The following is a 19,157-nucleotide window of genomic DNA, read 5'->3' as shown; positions in this document are numbered from 1 at the left end:
TCACAATCTCCAAAAATGTTTTCAGGAGTTTGGAGCCAATATTTCCATTTACTGCCCTACTCATCAACCACTAATTACTCCAATGAAATATAACCCATTTATTTGCCTTAAAATCATGCAGGTGGGTGTTAAGTGTGCGCATTGCAATGAAACTGAGTTTTTCCATTGTTTGTAACCCTATCAATGCCTAAGTAACGTGTAGTGATTTCCTCTACTGTTGTTGTAAATTCTATAAAAAAACATTTCTTCAATGACTTTGAGACAAAACAATATATACATATATATAATTGTGGTTTGACGACAACAGATTCAAGATAGAAGATGAGAGAGAGACAAGGGAGGTATAATTTGCATGACTCAGCTCTGAGTAAAGACATTCCTCAGAGGAGCTGCATGACTTGCACACACTGTATTTTTCTGTCAGCTCTCTTAAACAAAGTGGGGTACTCATTTTCTCCCGCTTATCACTTAATAATACAATAATAAAACAATAACTGCTTGTCCTGTAATGCCATGCCGAATTATGTCAAGCAGGACTCGGAGATGACTGGTATACAGTATAAAATGAAAGAGTTCAAATGATGCATTAACTTACGTAAACATTTATTAATGAAATGATGTATTAACTACATATTAAACACGTCAGTGTTGCCAAATGAACTAACTTTTGGCTGAAACCCATAAATAAACTTCACGTTTCTTCGCCAATTCATTTCAGCAACAACTGCAAACGTTTGCCCAATTAACCGATTACATGTTAACTTCTACTTGAAAAACAAAGATGTTGGAATAATCTGTGCAACATATTCCCATGAGGTCACTTTAGTTTTAGTTTAATTTCAACTTTTTTTCTCTGTCTGATTTTAAATTGGCTGCAAAATGATGTTCAAATATGAGAATGACATGGAAATGAATCACAGAAGAACTACATTGCCTGCATTTTCCATCATTATTGTAGTAAGCATGTCATATTTACCTTGGTGGGTTGCAGTGTGACTGGTGCACACACACTGTATGCACATTAGCTGTGGATAAAAGGTAGAGTTGATTATAGTGGGTTTTCCTCTTCTCCTCTTCTCTTCTCCTCTTCTAGGCAAGTCCTGCTGGTACTGCACCACCGTCTCACTCTGCGAATGACATATTATTAAGTTCAGCTCTGCTGTCGACACCTCAGCTGAGCTCTGCAGGAGGATACAAGCCCAGAGTACCTGTCAGCACCAGGAGAGAGGGAGGGAGAGCGAGAGTGAGAGAGAGCGGGAGAGAGAACCTGCTCTGCGTCAATCTCAAGTATGAATATCTAAATAAATCATGGTACATATAACATAAGTAGTGCAATTAGTTGGAGATCGCCACTGTGGTTCCTTTTCATACAGTAGTAGTATAAAAAAAATCTTAAAAAAAAAAAAATCACAGGAGTAATTGAACCATAATAATGGCTGAGTTGCATTTAGTTGGCTCACTACACTGTCATGACTTTATCAGTATCTCCTGAAGCGTCAACATGTCTGCTGTGAAAATGGCAGATGGATTAATGGATGATGACTTACCAATAAAATACGTGTAAAGAGTAAAATCACTTCCACACCAAGTTCCTGGGAACAAAACCTGCACCAGAGGTGACTCCATATAGAATAATGGCCATGAATCAAGCAGTATTCAAATGCTCTGACATATTTTAGTGTGCGTGTTTTCCAATATATTTCCCCTCTTTACTTTCAAACTCTCTAATTTGCAAAGACGTTATGTTGTTCATGCTGTCTCGAATGCAGGACCGTTTCTCTCTCTTTCAGCTTCTGCTCCCTTGTGGTTAGTCTAAGTTACTGCAGCAACTGGATGTAAAGTTACAGTGCCATACTGTTTATATATTTTTGTGACGTCAAATAAATCAAATCTTAAGGCTTTGTGTTCAATAACAGGACATTTATTGTGATTGAGGCTATAAAGCTCACACAAGACATTGTCTTCAACTTTGAAATGAAGGGCACACATTTAGACTTAAGCGGATACAAATAATCTTGGAAATTTAAATTAACCTTGATTAAAATAACGAGAAAAAACACATCATTCAAACAGAATATAAACGTCATAACAGAGGAAGATCCGCCCTTTATTTTTTTTAATCAAAACAAGCAGGGGCACGAGCCAATCAGAATCCGGAGGAGGCGGGCACTCTGTTGTTGTGTTGCACTTCCTGTGTGGCGGCGTGAAATCGATAAAAGTGCAGTAGCGGAAAAGTGGAGGAGGAAGAGCAGCGACAGCGACGGTAAAGAAGCTGTTTCGTTTATATTATAACCTTCAGTGTGTGTGACAACTTTGACGCTTCGCTAGTGATTATTAGGGCGCGAGTAAAGCGAAAATGAAGCATGTTAATGTGAGCTGAAGGGAAACAAACCGCCGGAGCTGCTGCTGCTGCTGCTGCTGCTCACAAGACTGTGTGACATGTGATATCGATCAGTGAAACTCTGCTTGGTGCAGAGATGCAGAAAATAGCATTCACTTTATACAGATATACCCTTTTGCTGCACACGTGCTGATCTTATTTAGTGCATCATTTTGACAGTTTGGTTTTAAAGTCTCTCAATCTTGAATTTGGTGAATATTTCACAATTTTTTGACTAACAGGATGCAGGGGATGTAATGATTAGGTCATAAAATGTTCATTGTTTAATGAAATTACCAGTACATCATAGTGAGGCCATTAGGATTGCAGCGATAATTCGATGAATCGATTACTAAATGAATTGGCAACTACAGTATTTTTATAATCAATTAATTAGTTAAGTGTTTTAAAACAAGCTTTTCAGCTTCTTGAATATTCATATTTTCTGGTTTCTTTGTGCCATACAACACAGAAATCATTAAAACTGAATGATTTAGGTATGTTGACAAAACAAGACCTTTGAGAACATCATCATTTTTGAGTTTGGTAAACACCGATCAAAATTTTCTGACACTTTATGAACCAAACACGTACTCGGTTAGTCGAGGAAATAATCGAAAGATTAATCAATGGTGAAAATAATTGTTATTTGCAGCCCTAGTAGCCATGGAGACAACATGGGGAAAACAGCAAAGGTCAAGCCTCTGAAAATACAAACAAGATCTTGTCTAGTTGTTACATTCGCATGTACATATTAGGCATACACACAATGAATGCCTGATATATCACCAGAATTAAATCACAATATTATACAACACACAGAAAAACATTCCAAATGGAAACAAAACATTTATTCTGAAAACTACACACAAGATCTAACTTGATTTATGGTGTAAATACAACTTCTGTGAGATGGAAACTGCCTTTGCATAATCAAAAGGTGGAGCAGAAGCTCAGTTTTTTTGTGAAATACTTTTTTTTCAGATTATGTGAACTGGGACGCCTCTTACATGTAAAATATCAATATCAATATCACCAAAACAATAATAAAATGTCGCTTCTCTTCTAAGACATTTTAATTTTCGTCACTGGACCACAATAAAATCCTTTTTTTAAACTTTGTTTTTCTTTTTTTTGTCATTTGATTTGGTAGTTGTCCTGCTGGATGAAACGGAGGAGTTCATGGATTTGTCGCCAGATCAACTGGCTAATGAACATTTACACCTACGTCTGCTGAAGTGAACAAGAAGGAGACCAAACATGGTGCACGTGTACAACTGCCATCCGTTTGCCTCACAGCAGATAGTGCAGGTCAGTTAAGCCTTCCTGGTTCTTATTTCAAAGCAATACACTTGTGTTTTTTATTTTGTTGTCATTGTTTGGTTGATAATTCTGCAGTGTTCTTCTTTTTCTGCCGTCTCTCGCGGTTCAGGTGGAGCAAGAGCCTGGATTGTTCTGTTGTGGAGGAGGAGCCCTGTTCGTGGTGGCTACCGGAGGATGCAAGGTTACCGCCATCTGTTTTAGTCCATTGATTCTTCTGTCTGAGAACGCCCGGGAGCAACCGTCAATCACATTATTTGTCTGCTAGATGCTATGCATTGTTTAATGCATGCATAGACTAAACACAAGCCATATAAGTAGGTTTGACTCGTGCATTTATGAAGGCTGACATCAACAGTAAAAGACAAAGGCATAAAGACGCAACATACAGATTATTGTGAGGGTTTTTCAGATTCTCTGATTTCTCAGCTTCTTAAATTTGAATAATGTTGGATTTTTTTGCTCAATTTAACAAAGAAACCATAAAAATTGAATAACTTTAGTTTATAGACATTTGAGAACGTCACATTTTTGTTTGTGCAACACTGATCAACATTTTTCAATATTTTATGGACCAAACATCTAGTTCATTAAGAGCAAAGTGTGGTATTTGTCTACATATATACAATAATGGTAATATTTGATGAGTTACAGCACTGATCATTTATTTGAAAAAAGGAAAAAGGAAAGACAACCAAGATGTTATGGGTAAGTTCAGGAGGAAGTCATTTTCTCGAAGGTTAAATCCCGTACAGTCCACACACTGAAGTGCCCTCGGGCAAGACACCGCGCCGCACTGGCTGTGACGGTTGTGTCTGTATGGGTGTGGATGGATGTGAAAGTTTTTGAAGTGTTATTCTTTGAGGGTTAAGAGGCATATGGTGCCAATCCCAGCTGACACTGGAGTGAAATGACAGCAACCTCTCATTTGAACACCACATCAACCACATCACCAAAAAAACCTCTCCACCCATCACTTTCCTTCCCATGCTGCTCAAACCCTCATCCATGCCTTCATCACATCCAGAATTGATTTCTGCAATGACGTCATCTGTGGCACATCCTTCAAAGTCCTCCAGAACATCCACAACTCTGCTGCATGCCTTCTCACCTACAGATTACACTTGCCCCTAATGCAGCAATGAGTTCAGTTTAACCTGAGCCACAAAGCCTTACCTCACTGACCTGCTCCATGACCACACCCACCCATTAAGCTTCCATTCATCTGATGCCAACCTTCTCTCAACACCACACTGGACATGGGGTGACAGAGGTTCCTCTATAGCTGCCCCCTCTCTCTGGAAGTCAATACCAGTACAATACAATCATTAAAAGCACTTTATCAACAAAATATTCCATTATTATTAATAGTGTAAAGGGATTGAAGTGGAGATGTCAATGCTTTAATATGAATACAGACCATTCACCATCATAACACTGTTTGTGTGTTGTGCTGAAAATAGGTGGATGCGTATAATCTGGAGCAGGAAGGCTGTCCACTCATCTGTCGCTTTGGCACCATGGGCACCGTGAAGAGCATCCAGCACAGCAAGATCGGTAACAACATTTGATTGATTGATTGATTGATTGATATCTTTATTTCAAATGATTAAAAATAGATGAAAATTAATAAACTAATGAAGAAAAAATAAATAAGAAGAATAATAAAAATTTCAATAGAGTATCCATTTGACTCGTTCGAAAAGGGATAGCAAGAAGCCTAGGCTTGTCAAGTCCTACCCCCATTCTTCACCATTAACAATTGCAAACTAAATAAAAATAAAATAAATGGACAATACAATAAAGGAAAATAGAAAAATACTCCAACCAAGAAAAACAGAACCAAACAAAAAGAACAAAATGAATAAACGCGATTAACATCTGTGAGACTTACATTCTCCATCTTCCTTTCTGTACATTTCTTCTCTGCCTTTTACTTGTAGTAGAAACAATGTTTTCATCCACACATGTATTCGTATACTATTATCTAAGTAAAGAGTTTTATACACTTAACATACTATCTCTTCCTTCCTCACGCAGGTGACTACCTGGTGACCATTGAGGAGAAGAACAGCTCCACCTACCTGAGAGCCTACACTAACTGGAGATACCAGGTACAAGGGCATCATATTTATCACTTTATTGCGCTGTCAACAAGGGATTAGAACAAAATATCCACTGCAACCTTTAAACTGGGTTTAGTTTGGCTTTTCAATACATTTTTGACTGAACCCATGTAACCAGTAAACTTTAAATAAGTTTTGACCTTTTTTAAAAAAAACAAAAACAAAAACACAGATGATTTTCATGAACTGATTTTTGGCAATTGAAGCAAAGCCATAAGAGCTTTAAAGGACATGTTATTGTCATCAGGGCACCCTGCGATTGATATCATACGCTTTGTTAATCCACAAATAAAACCTATTTTGTAAGAGTTGCGACCTTCCAAATCCCCATCATTACGCCATCCCCAAACAACATGAATAAATGATGAAGAAAACCTCACAAACAGGTCAGTATGGGAATACTCTGTTTGTGTAGCTTTGTAGTTTATTTTCAGTCTACTGCACCTGTTTATATTCCTCTCTGTTCCATGCATTTCTTCAAAATGAAGGCTGAAGAGAAAGCCCGCGTTGGGGTGCGCTTGTTGGGTCACCTGCTGCGCGGCGCATCTGTGCGGGGCGGTGCGCAGATGGAGATCATTGAGATCCCTCTGTCGGAGCGTCCCATTGCTGTGGCGTGTTGCTCTGTGACAGGAGACCTGCTGGTCGGCTGTGAGAACACTCTGATTCTCTTTACTTTGAGGAGACAGAACCAGCAGAGCCTGGTAGGGATCCAGTTGTGAATCTTTTATTTTAAGACACAAGGAAATGGTATTTCCTTTGCCGTTGAAAGATGTAATATTAAGATTGTCTTTCTGTGGAAAATGACAGCAGAATCAATGCCAGCAGAACCTTCAGGGATCCTGGTCCAACAGTCAGCAGAGCGCCAGTCAGAGTCAAGGTAACTTGAGTCACACATAACTCGTTATGTTTAGAACCTGGAGTTGAGTTTTTTTCCATTTTTGGCCTCTAAAAATAAAATAAAGGAAAGGATTCCTCCTGTGACTGATATGATCTCACCTTGATTTCTGCCCAAAGGTCACCAATCAAGTTCGAGCCACAATCTTTCCGTCCTGGACTTTGAACGTTCAGTAATTTTACATATTACAAAAATGACACCCAAACAGGTAATTTCCACCTCTTCTTAATTTCTTTTTGTGATGTTGCCTGCTTCACAGCTGTCAGAGTATATAACCCCCATGACAGATGTTTACTAAAAGCAAAAAGTTGTCAACAGTAGCACCTTTTGTGCACCCTCCAGGTGGCGCTATGTGGAGGGTACTTAGCCGTGCAGGCAGAGCTGGAGGTGCTCGTACTAAAACTGGATGCATCTTCTGAGCCTACATCTCTGGACGAATCATCGGACACCAGTAAAGATGGTAATAACTGACAATACTATTAACATGCTAATATACTCATCCTCCCTCTTGACAAATAGGAATTGGGTCTTAGAGCCAAGACACACAAACAATGAAAATAATGTTCAAGATCTTTTCATGATTTTCTTCGCTGAGTCGCTGTATCCCCCTTTTGGCATGGTGGACCCTTTGAGATAATCATATGTAGTATGTGTCTCTGCATATATTTGTCTGTGCACCAGATTATCTAGAAGACCAAGCTGACCTTCTGCTCATACCGAGGCAGCAGGAGTTGCTTGGTGATCAAGCTCGAAACTGTGACATTTCTGTCACCATCGAAAAGACGGGACTGGAAGACAAAGGACAATACACGCTGTCATATGTTCTTTTCAGGTCTGTGTGTTTTTTTTGAGTTTGGCCTTTAGATATTTCTCCTATTGAGGTCACATTTTAACTGTGTCTTTCCCCTCCTGCAGGCGGTTTACTCCCGAGTTCTTCCAAGGCTGCAGTGTGGAGGAGACGCAGCTCCACTCCCTGCAGCTTTACCCACTTTTCACCAGTGAGTGCGACATGCACATGCAGTTATCCATCATATGTTTTATATTATGACTGTAACTCCCTGTAACTCCCTCTCCAGGTAACCAGTCCGTGTCCACGGAAGAACCAGCATGTTTGTTCTGTTTCTTCTCCCTCCCCAATGCCGGATACCTGTACAGTCTGAAAAGTGGAGTGGAGCTGCTCTCGGCCTATCAGTATCCAGAGAGGGTGCAGGAGGCGGTGCTGAGCGACCACCTGCTGCATGTCATAACAAAGTACGTCTGCAGTCTGATCTGATATTGAAACCTGTAAACACTATGGGTTTATACCAACTCATATCCTTAGTTGATTCGGTTCCAATTCACAGGGTTCTAATTTGATTCATTTTCCGATTCAGTTTGAATTGATATTGGTTTTATTTTCTTTTCATAGAATAAATGCTGAAAACCTGCAAAATTTTGACCTTTGAGTCCAAATTTGAACCTTAAAAACCAATTTGAGTCAAAATGTAATGTAATTAAAAGTAATGACATAGTTGTCCAGCAGAGGGTGCTGTGAGTGCATCTCGACCTGCATCCATACCCTCTTTGCCCATCAAGATGACAACAGTGATGTTATGTTGTATGAGGAGAGAGTTGAGGACACAAACAAGCTAAACTGTCCTTCAACAATCCCGACACCAAAGCGTCTGATTTGATGAATCAATAATGAATTTATTAAATGAAGATGGATATGAAAATTGAGTTGCTTTTTTCTCTTAACATTTTAAAGTGTAGATGTTCCAACAAAACTCAAGAAATCATGTTAATATCTAACAGCAGATGATCGTTGTCTTAATACCAGTCAAATTTATATATATGTAAGCGGTTACAGTTTGATATGATCTGTCTACTTTTTGAGCTTTTTGATGATCCCTGCTCCTTTTTTTCTTTAGTGTGAAGATTGATGGGTGAAATATTGGGTGTATTTTGATTTCTGTATGTTTGTGGTAGGAATGCGTTGCAGTGTTTCACAGTGCGCTGTGCAGCAGTAGCGGCCAGGACTGAAGACCCGTACATTGATACCACCATGAAGGTAAAGGCCTCACTCTTGACTAGTACTTCTAGTCAAAACAGGCCCTGCTCTGGAGCCTGTTTTAGCTGAAGTTGCTCTTGTTAAAGCAGTTGCCATAGTTGTAGTATCATATAACGTGTGTAGTCTTCATATTTCTAAAATAATCATGTTTTCTATGTTGTTTCTGTGTGTTATTTGAAGGCTTGTCCACCCAACAGCCTGCAGGTGTGTGCGCTCAGGATGCAGCTGTTTATCGGCCTGCGCTCGGTGTGCGTCTACGGCCGCCATGTTGTCCTGCTGTCTACGGTCGACACCGAGCCACGAGAGGAGGCCGAGCGCAGCACACAGCGCAGGAGTCTGTGAGTCACACACCCTAAAACGACACTCAATCATGAACACACAAATATGACTGTGGTCTTGCATTGATGATAAACCTCTCAGCGTCATCGTCATCATTCATCATCAGAGAGTACCAAAACATTTCAGAGGGATTTTTCAGCATTCTCAGCAATTTATTTGTGAGGTCCAAAAAACATAAAACCTATCTTTGTGTGGACATATTGTGTGCTTTTTCTGGGTTAAGACCTGGTTTTAGGGTTAGAATTGGGTTAGGTATTGGTTGTGATGGTTAAGGTTACGGTAAGGAGTTAGGGAATGCATTATGTCTATGAGGTGTCCTCACTAAGATATAAGAACAAGTTTATGTGCGTGTGTGTGAGAGTGGGCATATAAACATTTACAAACCTGAGCGTGATGTTATTGTGCATTTTAGCGAGTTGAAAGAACCCACCATGCTGACTGGTATATTCCTAGCGGTGGGAATCGACCCCGCCACCACACCGGCTCTGGAGAGCCTCCTGTCACGCCCCTTCCTGTAAGACAAACCCACTCCCCACCCCTTCCTGCCTCTGTTGTCTCTTTTGGTCAAGCTGCAACAACAGGAATTGCTCAAATTAGATTAGATGAGATCACAAGGCTAATCCCCGGATTAGGTTTCAAATTTTGATGCCAGAGAACAAAAGCCACGGAACAAAAGCTGATTTGTTTTTTTTTTTGCATCTGCCACTGGAACCAAAATTGCCGGCTGCAATCTGATAGTGGTTATTATCCTGGGAGTTTTGCTCCATGACAAATTTTGTGGGAAGACATTTCAGGTTTTACATTTCAGGGTCAGTTTAATTCTACAATGCACTCCTCTATTTTTAGAGACACTTTAGAACATTTTTGTTAGAATCACATACACTCAAAACGCTGCAACATTTCATTGCATAGTAACAAAAGGAAAAGGCTAAAGGGCCAAAGGGTTTGCATCAAACTAAATGAAGCACCCATCGTATGTACAATTTTGATAAAGTCTTTGCAGTTGAAAAGTTTTTCTGTTTGAATTCATGTTCTCTGACTTTGCAGCTTACTTTAAAAGTGACAACACTTCACGTTCTAGTCCCAAAACTGTGCTGAGTCCACCCTAACATTTCTAACTGCCCACAGTGTGTGTGTGTGTGATTTGCTCACAAACTAATCATGTTTGAACTGAAATGAAAAGGAGCTGAATTTTACTCAGGTGAGTTCTCCCAGCTTTAAGAAACTGGCTCCTGGCCTGGTTTCTTGCATATACACACATGTTTATTTAGATATTTTTATTTTTTATGTTTTTTTGGGTTTTTTTAGAAGTAAAAACACTTTGTCTTTAAATAGTTAAACAGGACACCTAATAAAATGGCAAGAATGGCTCCTGGTGAGGTTATATGCTGCTGTACAGAGATGGTCCTCCTTGGTTATAAGTGGTTACTCTCCTCTGGAGACAACAACTGGACATTTTCTCATTTTGGACCATCCTCTGCAAACCCTACATATGCTTACATGTGAAAATCCCAGTAGATCAGCAGTTTCTGAAATAGTTAGACCAGTCAGTCTGGCACCAAGAACCCTGCCATTTTCAAAGTCACTTAAACCCTGGACGGTTCTCCTTTCTCTACTGCGTTAGGTGACATCACAGTAGTTCTGCAGTCTCATGACAAATGACATCAGAATGAATCATTTTTCATCTCGGTTTATGGAAACCTGTTGTACTTTATTAATCATGTGTGTATATGTTGTGTGCCCGTGTGCAGTAACAACACAGCCATTTACACTTTAAAAACGCTTTCTGTACCAGGAAAGAAACACCTATCTTTACTGCAGATAGGTGTAGAAACACAGGCTGAGCTCATTGACCTCTAACCTGCGCTGTCTAAACATGTTTGATGCTAACATTCCCTCTGTGGAATCAGGCTCACATGATGTAATGAATTCCTCATTTTGGAATGACTGTATTTGTCTTGTGACTTCTCTCAGAGGCAGGAGGTGGACGATCTCTTCTCCCAAAGAAACCAGCCCGGCAGGGAATGGGTGGAACCTGTACGTGGTCGACACCGTCTCACCCCTCACTCTTTATAAAGAGATGGTAACACGTCCATTTTTTTTGTACTATATTGAAGAAAATAAAAATGTGATCCAATGACTGATGAGGATGAACCTTGGTAGAATTTAAAGTGATTTAAGAATCAGTTTGTCTCTGGGCAAGGAGAAGGCACCATCCTAATTAACCCTTAGAACACTTGCTTTTTTCCATTACTATGTTTAAACCTACAGTATATAAAGAGGCTATAAGAATGCTCCTGTTAGTAACTGTTAGCAAAGACACTGTTTACATTCTTGGATTGAGGTCCCGTCCCCCTACGAGTGGGTCTAAAAAGTGTGCCGTTAGCGTTGCAGTTTCAAGCCTCGGACCAAGGCTTGGACGAGGTGTCACTGGTGGGCACGTAACAAAAAAAAAGAATGAAGATGTTGTTTGACTCAGGGAAAACTGAGGTTGGGAAGCACAATTATTAAAAAATACTACCCCTATTCTAGTAATCTAGTAATAATATAAGGCTAAATGCAAATTGGTGTTGTATTCCTTTAAGACGTCATCTGTGTGTTATGTGTACATAATTGGTTTGATTTGAGCCATCATTTCATGTCAGGGTGTTTTACTATTTTACTATTGCAGTGGTGGCTACAAGTAAATCAATGTGCAGTCACTGAAAAGTGTAAAAAGGTAGTGAACTATGCTCTAATCTGTCCTGAGGACACAGCTCAAAAATGTTACCACCTGTGATTGTATCACTCAGGATGGATGTGAAGACCAGGTACAAATGGGGCCAAAGAATCTCCTGTGTCTCTATGTTTCAGGTGGAATACAGTCGACAGTATGCAGAAACCAACCCGCAGGCCCAAAGCCTTCAACACCTCCTCAGCGAAGCGCACCTCCTCCTCCGCGCCGCCTTACTGCAAACACCAGGTCAGCAACAGAACGACGACGGCACGTCGTCTCTGCAGGAAGACGCATACAGACAGGACGAGGGTCAGACAGCTGTCCAGACACACAGACAGCAGCTGGAGGAGGCACTCAGGCAGAACTGTGCACAACTGGGAGACTGTTTCAGCAGGTACGTGTACAGCGAAATGACGCAGGTTTTCTTTCCTTTTCTTTCTTTTCTGTTTTCTTGTTTTACAAATAATAGTCTAATCTTTTTAAATCTATAAAATTGAGGAGCAGGGAAAAAGTCACAGCACATACACCTTCACACAGGCCTATACTAAAACACACAAGGGTAAAGCTTTACCCTTAAATATAAAGTCAGGTTCCATAAAACCCCTTAAAAGAAAACCCCTTATTTTTAACTTTCATGCATAACCCAAATGAAATCACTTTAAATCACCTTGTTTTACCTTATTTGTCCCTCTCTTCACTTTTCATTCATTCTGCAACTAATGATTATTGATTTATCAGTTGATTATTATTATTATGATTAATTGATTTTTGTCCATAAAATGTCAGAAAATTTGATTAATAAAGGTTTATTTGTCTCTTCCTGAACCTCAAATATTGTTTTTTGCCCGCAAACCGAAGATGTTCAGTCTAATATTCACATATAAGAAGATTAAATCAATGAACTTGGTTTTATTTAAAAGAAGAAAACACTCAAATTGTTCATCATTTACCAATATAGTTGGCAATTACTGAAGTAATAAATCGATGCATCGTTGCATCCCCTTCTTCTCATAAATGTGTTTTTTTTCTCTCTACATTTTTAAGGGCGAGTCAGAAGGTCTGTCACCTGGCTTTACCGTACTACAGGATGTCTGGTCTGTCAGTCACAGAGGTCATAGTGAGGAACCGCCCACTTCCCAGCAGCCCTCACTCCTATGGCCTTGGCTTCCTGTTTTACCTGAAGCATTACCTGTTAGAGGAAACGGAGCAGAAGCTCAGTCAGGTACATGATTGTCATGTAGTCGCTAGCAACTCGATTGTAACGATTGTAGAACGATTGCAGAAAAAATGAGCTAAAAGTAAAAGGCAAAAAACTTCTCTTGTGCAGGAATCAGCGGATGAGGTCATCGACATTTTCAGCCGATCGAGTCCGTCGGAGCTCCTCAGTGTATGTGCCAGCCCGTCCATGATTAACGTCAGTCCTGCCCGCACGCTCAGAATCTTACAACACCTGGAGGACACGGCTGGCGTGTCTGTGCCTTTGACCATCGCCATGGCAACCATGGTGCAGCGTCTCAACGACCTGCCACAGTACACACAACTGATGGAGAGGCATGCTGAGGTGAGTTAGAAACTGGCTGTCAGACCGCAGTGGCATTCAGTGACCTTTAGCTACAGTAGATTAACAAGTACTTTCTTTGAAACCTATATTTGGCCCATTTATTAATAAATGATTATATCAAATATTATTTAAATGCAAATGATAAGCATTTAAAGAAGGTGTTTGGCCTGTATTTATACAACGTCACATCAGTGATGTTTCTCCTGTTTGCATTAAACAGCATTTAATAAGAAATGGATCATTGTTCACTGAATCATCTTATATATATATATGTATATGTATATATATTTCATAGAAAAATAATAACTTTTTGGTTTTGCCAGTGATATAATACAGTCTTTGAAAATGTTTTTTTTACACCTTTTCTCCAAATTAACATGTAAATAGAGAGCTACACACTGCATGTTTTTGTTTCCTCAGATGCTGCTGGTGTACGGTTTCATTGAGGAGCCACGGCTGTTGCTTCACGGTGGAGGCGGAGCCCCGCGCACACACGTGCATCCCACAGCACTGAGTCGCCAGCTGGCAAAGTCCCAGCCGGGCCTGCTGGTTGCCGGCATGGTGGCTCTTCACGAGAACAACAAAGTTCAGCTGGAACAGGCTGATCACATATTCAAGGTGTGTGTGTTTGTGTTTGTGTATGTCATTGATTTTTTTTCTTTTTCATTTTAATCAGCTGCATAAGCTCTGAAAGGAGAGCGTCAGTAAAAACATGATGTTTTTCTGTGTGTGTGTGTGGGTGTGTGTGTGTAGGAGCTGGGCTGTGAGAACTGCTTGCAGGTGGATTTCTGGGAGGCGATGCTCATGGCTTCTTCACAAGAAACTGTCATCCAGGAGCTTTTGTTCCGGCTGGCTTCTGTTTACATCGATCGACTCGTGGGCACAAACTCTGAGTCAGGCTCCAGCTTTCCTTGCACATCTCAGAGACGCAGGTCCCTGAAGAGCACTGACGACCTGGTACGTTTATTTTTTATTTTATTTCATCTCTTAAATATGTGGTTACCTGCCAAAACAAATGTGTTATGGTCCGTTCCATTTACGTTGGAAGTCCAAACTTGGAAAGTCGGGGAAAAAACAGTGTAACATGTGCATGGATAAAACTTTAACAGTTCTACTGTCTCAATGAGCAAAAAAAATAAGACAGGAGTGCATTTAAGAGTAAATGTAGGGGAGAGTTTTTTGGACTCAAATGTCACAGTTTGTGATTTGAAATCTTTGGAAATCCGAGTTGAGGAGACATTCCATTTGAAACTCGCGAAAACAAACCAATTCTGATTTTTGACAGCAACTGGAAAGTGCCATAATCACTGTATGTTATGCAGTATACATGGTCACTGTTCTCTAGATGAATTTTTATTAATTATAGTTATTCTGTTAATGTAAAATGTGTCTGGTTGATTTAAAAAAAAAAGAAAGAAAAGAGATGGCTGTGGTCGTTGGTTCATAAATGAGTTCTCATTGGTATCGGTCTCCTCCTCCACCTTTGTTTGTGCTCCAGATCAACTCGTGCTCCCATTACGGAGCTCTCTACCCGTGGCTCATTGTTCTCTGTCCAGCTCACACTACCAGCTGCCAACACCAGGAGGAGCTATACAAACTACAGGTACTTTTGACCATGAAATAACTCACGCTCCCTCACAAAGTCTCTATCATCAACATTAAACAGAATGCATATTCACATAAATAACACATAGATCACAACAATACAACTGTATAGATGAACAAACATAACTCCTAAGTTTTTTTTAGCCCATATTTAACAGTGACATCAACAGCAGCAGGGTAGTAGTCTTCAGTGTACATGAATGTCTTTAGTTGTTGTTTTGTAATAAGAGTCTCAGGCCAAGGATATCAATCAATATGACACATAAACCTCGTTTGAACCATCATTTAACCTTGAGTACAATTAAGTGGCAGTCGGCTGATTTAAAACTTAAAAAAAAAAAAATATATGAATTGATCGAACTGATTTTTTTTTTAACTTTCCTTCAGAATTTGGTGAAATGGAGTTGGGATGTGTTTTTGGGATCAAAACAAAAAAGAATTTGATAATCATTTATATTCCTCTCTGTGCCTACAGTCTCTCCTGTGTGGTCCTTCTTTGTCCATTGGCTCCGTCCAACCTTTGCTGGAGCGTTTGTCAGAGGGAACCTTATGGGGCTTCAGCCTGCACCTCCTCTGCACCACCAGAAGGGGGCAGTATGACATCAGCATTGAGAAGTTGCTGGACAGATGCCCTCAGGCCATCATAGCCTACGCCAATCACCATTTACAAGACAAAAACATGGTGTCTAAACTTACTCTGCTCTAGTTCCGTATCACAGTTTGGTTCATTTTTAAGTTCATGAGCAGTTTCTCTGGAAGTTTCCGTCGTGTCTCACTGCAGTGTCTTATTTTTTGCAGGGGCTGTGGTGGCAGAAGCTTCTCCCGGAGCTTTGTGACAGAACAAGAGCTGCTGGAGAAAACAGCATCCTACTGGCTGCTCTCAAAGGTAAAGTCCAGTCCCTCAAATCTATTCAGACGCCTTTATTTCAGCTTGACTTTACATTATTTATAATGACTGACAATTGAGCTTTTTAACCACTAAAAACTACAATCAGGGCAGTAAACACTTGTGTTGAGGTTTTTATTACACATGGTCAAATTATTCTTTAATTCTAGCACATTTTGTGTTGTTAATACAGTGACTATTGTACAAGCCTGTAGGGGGCAGTGTTACTGAACAAACAGGTCTTTTCAGCTATTAGCTGCTTCCGGGGGTTCACAGTTCAAAACATGCAATGCATGTGTTTTTAAAGTAGAATTTTAGTAGAATTCATCACATTTAATGGTAAAATCCACAAAAAACAGAGATGTGTATGTGTGTTAAACATGTAACATTTATGAGTTATTAAGGATTTTCCTCATTTCTTTTACAACGCTGGCCAAAATACAACTGATCAGCTGGAAACATACAACATCCAAAGAGTCCCTGAGCATCTAGTGTGGTCAGGAGGAAAAAAAATGTTCCATCAGTGTGTGCGATATAAGATAAAAGTAAATCCTGATATTCCATTGTGATATTGTGTTCACAATATTTGTGATGGGATTTCAAAATGAAAGTTATTTATGATGCAAAAGTAATGCAAAAATACCAAAAACAGACATTTTCAAGTTAATATAAGGTTGTGACCACCTGTAATAAAAACGAGAAATTCACCCCATTTACAAAACAGTACATTTGAAAATTCATGGATAACAATAATAATTGTATTTTATCATTATAAATATCATTTTGGATAAAGAACGTCTACATACTGGTGTATTAACCATTTCAGAAACATAAAAACATGATTTTGATAATTACCAATGCTGTTAATTTAGGGCAGCTGTGGCTTTGGGTGGTGGTTTAATATATTTGTTAAGAACGGTATACAAGTATAAGATTAACACAAATAATGTAAGTAATAAATACGTCTTTGAATTGAAATGTGTAGTCATCTGATTTACTAGAGGAAATGCAAAATAATAATAATGGTAAGCAGCAATGATATTCTGGAACCTGTTTATGGTTTACATGCCAACAGAGACGCTGGTGGTGGTCGCCACGGAGACGAGCCCTGCACAGTTCCTGGAACTCATACCAGACGATGGCACGGCGTCGTACTTCCTGCCTCACTTGTTGACATGTACTCAGAGACACTTGTTGGCCTGAGAGACACACACACACGTACAGCAGCCTTTGAAGGACACTCAGAGACACAATAATGCCCATTCCCTGGCCCCTCTCCCTAACCTTAACTATCACAACTCAATGCCTAACCTTTGAAGATGTGAGGACCAGCCCAAAATGTCCTCACAATGCGAGGTTTGAATCAAAACTTGTCTACAAACACATACACAGACACACAAAAGACAAAATGTGTCAACGCGTGCGAGCGGAGCGCCAGTGTTTTTGCTTTAATTGATCCGTGAGAGTCGTCAAGGGTGATTCAACAGCCACAACACGGTCCTGAAGCGAAGCATCTCATTTACAGAGAGAGCAAACACATCAATATTAGTATTAATTAAGATGACGTGAGCACAAGGCTTCTGTGGTTCACAGTTACAGTTACAGGAAAACAATGATGCAGATTTTATGAAGAATTGGGCAAACCGAGACGCTGCCACAACAGAACAGAACGATGCCCACCGACCACCGTGGAGGTCTGGAAGAGGACAGACCACAGAGATGAACGAATCCAGTAGAAATTCAGAAGATTGCAGAATATTAAAGGAGCATAATTGTTTATCTAAAGAAGGAAAAATTCCAGGGATTCCCAGAGATTGTGTTAGAAGGAGTTGTGATTCAGTTTTCAGATATTTATCTCTTTAAAAAAATGTGAATTGGACATCAATAAACAGCGGTCTTTTAACGTGTTGCCGTGTTACAGTTTATCACGTCGATCACCTTCACAAAGACCTTGTGATTATTTCACAGAGAGATGAGATCTGAACAGATACCAGTCATTTTTGTCAAGTGAACGTGACATGAAATCATTCTGCTGTACCAGCGAGATATTGTGAAATATGTGACACTTTTTAAATATGTTCTCAAGATGAGCTGGTTAGGGAATGGTTATTGTGTTACGAGTTAAAGTGCCGTTCAGAAGAACAAAGGCGTCTTGTGTCACTGACAGAATTGAAAACTGTCTTGTTGTGTCACAGGCACAAAATGTGACTTGAAATAATCTCTGGTGCATTTGCATCAGGTTTTAATAATAATTTTAAGATTAAAGGCGACTGAATTGGTCTGAATTTGAGATTTTTTTTCAGGTCCGAATTCATGATTTTCTTCTTTCTGCACTCAATGCCAGAGGTTTTTGTTTGTGGATCTAAATTTCTTTATTTTTTTGGTGTGAATTTATGATTTTTTTTCAGGGGTCTGAATTAGATTTTTTTTCAAGCCTTAATTTACTTTAATTTATTTAATATTTTTTTCAGGTCTGAGTTTATGAGATGAGACTTTTTCTGGTCTGGTCCCATATATGTTTGCAGGTCTGAATTTATGATCAACTTTCAGCTCTGAATTAGAGAGATTTTCCATCTGGATCGCTCAGTTGAAAACATATTTCGGTTTAAACGTTCGGTTTAATCCAGTTTTACTTTGCTTTTTTCTGAGACATCGGGAGATTCTCCTGTCCTTCAGTAACATTGATTGTATTGGTATTAGTTGGTCAACTCTACGCTTGCTGGCACCTCAGGACTTTGAGGTTGTTCAGATGCAAAGAACACTCGGATCAGCTGGACACTGTAATGTTTCACCAAGATAAAATAAATAAATATGGCATATTTCAGGGATATATACAGAAGTGTACTGAATCCTGAGAGCTCCTTGTCTGATTTTTTGAGGTAGCAAAAAGACCTGAAAAACAATTTCATAAATTCAGACTCCCCTAAAAGAATCTTGTAAAGTCAGACTCAGATTTTTAATTTTTTCGGTAAATTCAGCACCAGAAAAAGTCAGGAAAATGTTTTAATTTGAAGTGAATGCAATGCAGTTTTTTCATGTTATTGAGTCTGTGAGCTCTATTGTATTTTAATATTTTTAAATTCTGTGGTAACTGTGGGACTGCATTTGAGACAAATACTGGATTATGTTAGCGTAATCAGTGAAAAGTGACTCAATCATCAGGTCAGTTTCTAGTTGATTAGCTGATCAGTCACATGAGCTGTGCATTTGTCTTATCAGCCTTCTTAACTGATTGCCCCCATAAGTGACCTGGATGAAAACAAAATGTGAAATGTTTGA

At 39.5% G+C, this 19,157-nt stretch overlaps 1 protein-coding gene across 2 annotated transcripts; it reads left to right on the top strand.

Moving 5' to 3' along the window:
• Positions 1-2,191: 2,191 nt before the first annotated feature.
• On the top strand, positions 2,192-17,207 carry hps3 (HPS3 biogenesis of lysosomal organelles complex 2 subunit 1). Of its 2 annotated transcripts, XM_044044575.1 has the most exons (25): positions 2,192-2,263; positions 3,534-3,691; positions 3,813-3,884; positions 5,164-5,257; positions 5,741-5,814; positions 6,315-6,527; positions 6,634-6,703; positions 6,841-6,929; positions 7,064-7,181; positions 7,403-7,553; positions 7,637-7,719; positions 7,798-7,972; positions 8,690-8,771; positions 8,952-9,109; positions 9,523-9,624; positions 11,085-11,193; positions 11,964-12,220; positions 12,871-13,048; positions 13,154-13,387; positions 13,808-14,005; positions 14,141-14,344; positions 14,886-14,990; positions 15,468-15,674; positions 15,791-15,878; positions 16,954-17,207. In XM_044044575.1, exons 2-25 carry the CDS (start codon positions 3,641-3,643, stop codon positions 17,079-17,081), a joined length of 3,240 nt encoding a protein of 1,079 aa, XP_043900510.1. In that variant the 5' UTR covers positions 2,192-2,263; positions 3,534-3,640; the 3' UTR covers positions 17,082-17,207. The 2 variants fall into 2 exon arrangements, with proteins under 2 accessions (XP_043900510.1, XP_043900511.1); XM_044044576.1 differs by lacking the exon at positions 9,523-9,624.
• The last annotated feature ends 1,950 nt before the right edge of the window (positions 17,208-19,157 follow it).

This window comes from Solea senegalensis, linkage group LG14 (assembly GCF_019176455.1).
Source record: "Solea senegalensis isolate Sse05_10M linkage group LG14, IFAPA_SoseM_1, whole genome shotgun sequence".
In the NCBI taxonomy this organism is placed as follows: Eukaryota; Metazoa; Chordata; class Actinopteri; order Pleuronectiformes; family Soleidae; genus Solea; species Solea senegalensis.
This window is presented reverse-complemented; position numbering and strand designations above follow the sequence as displayed.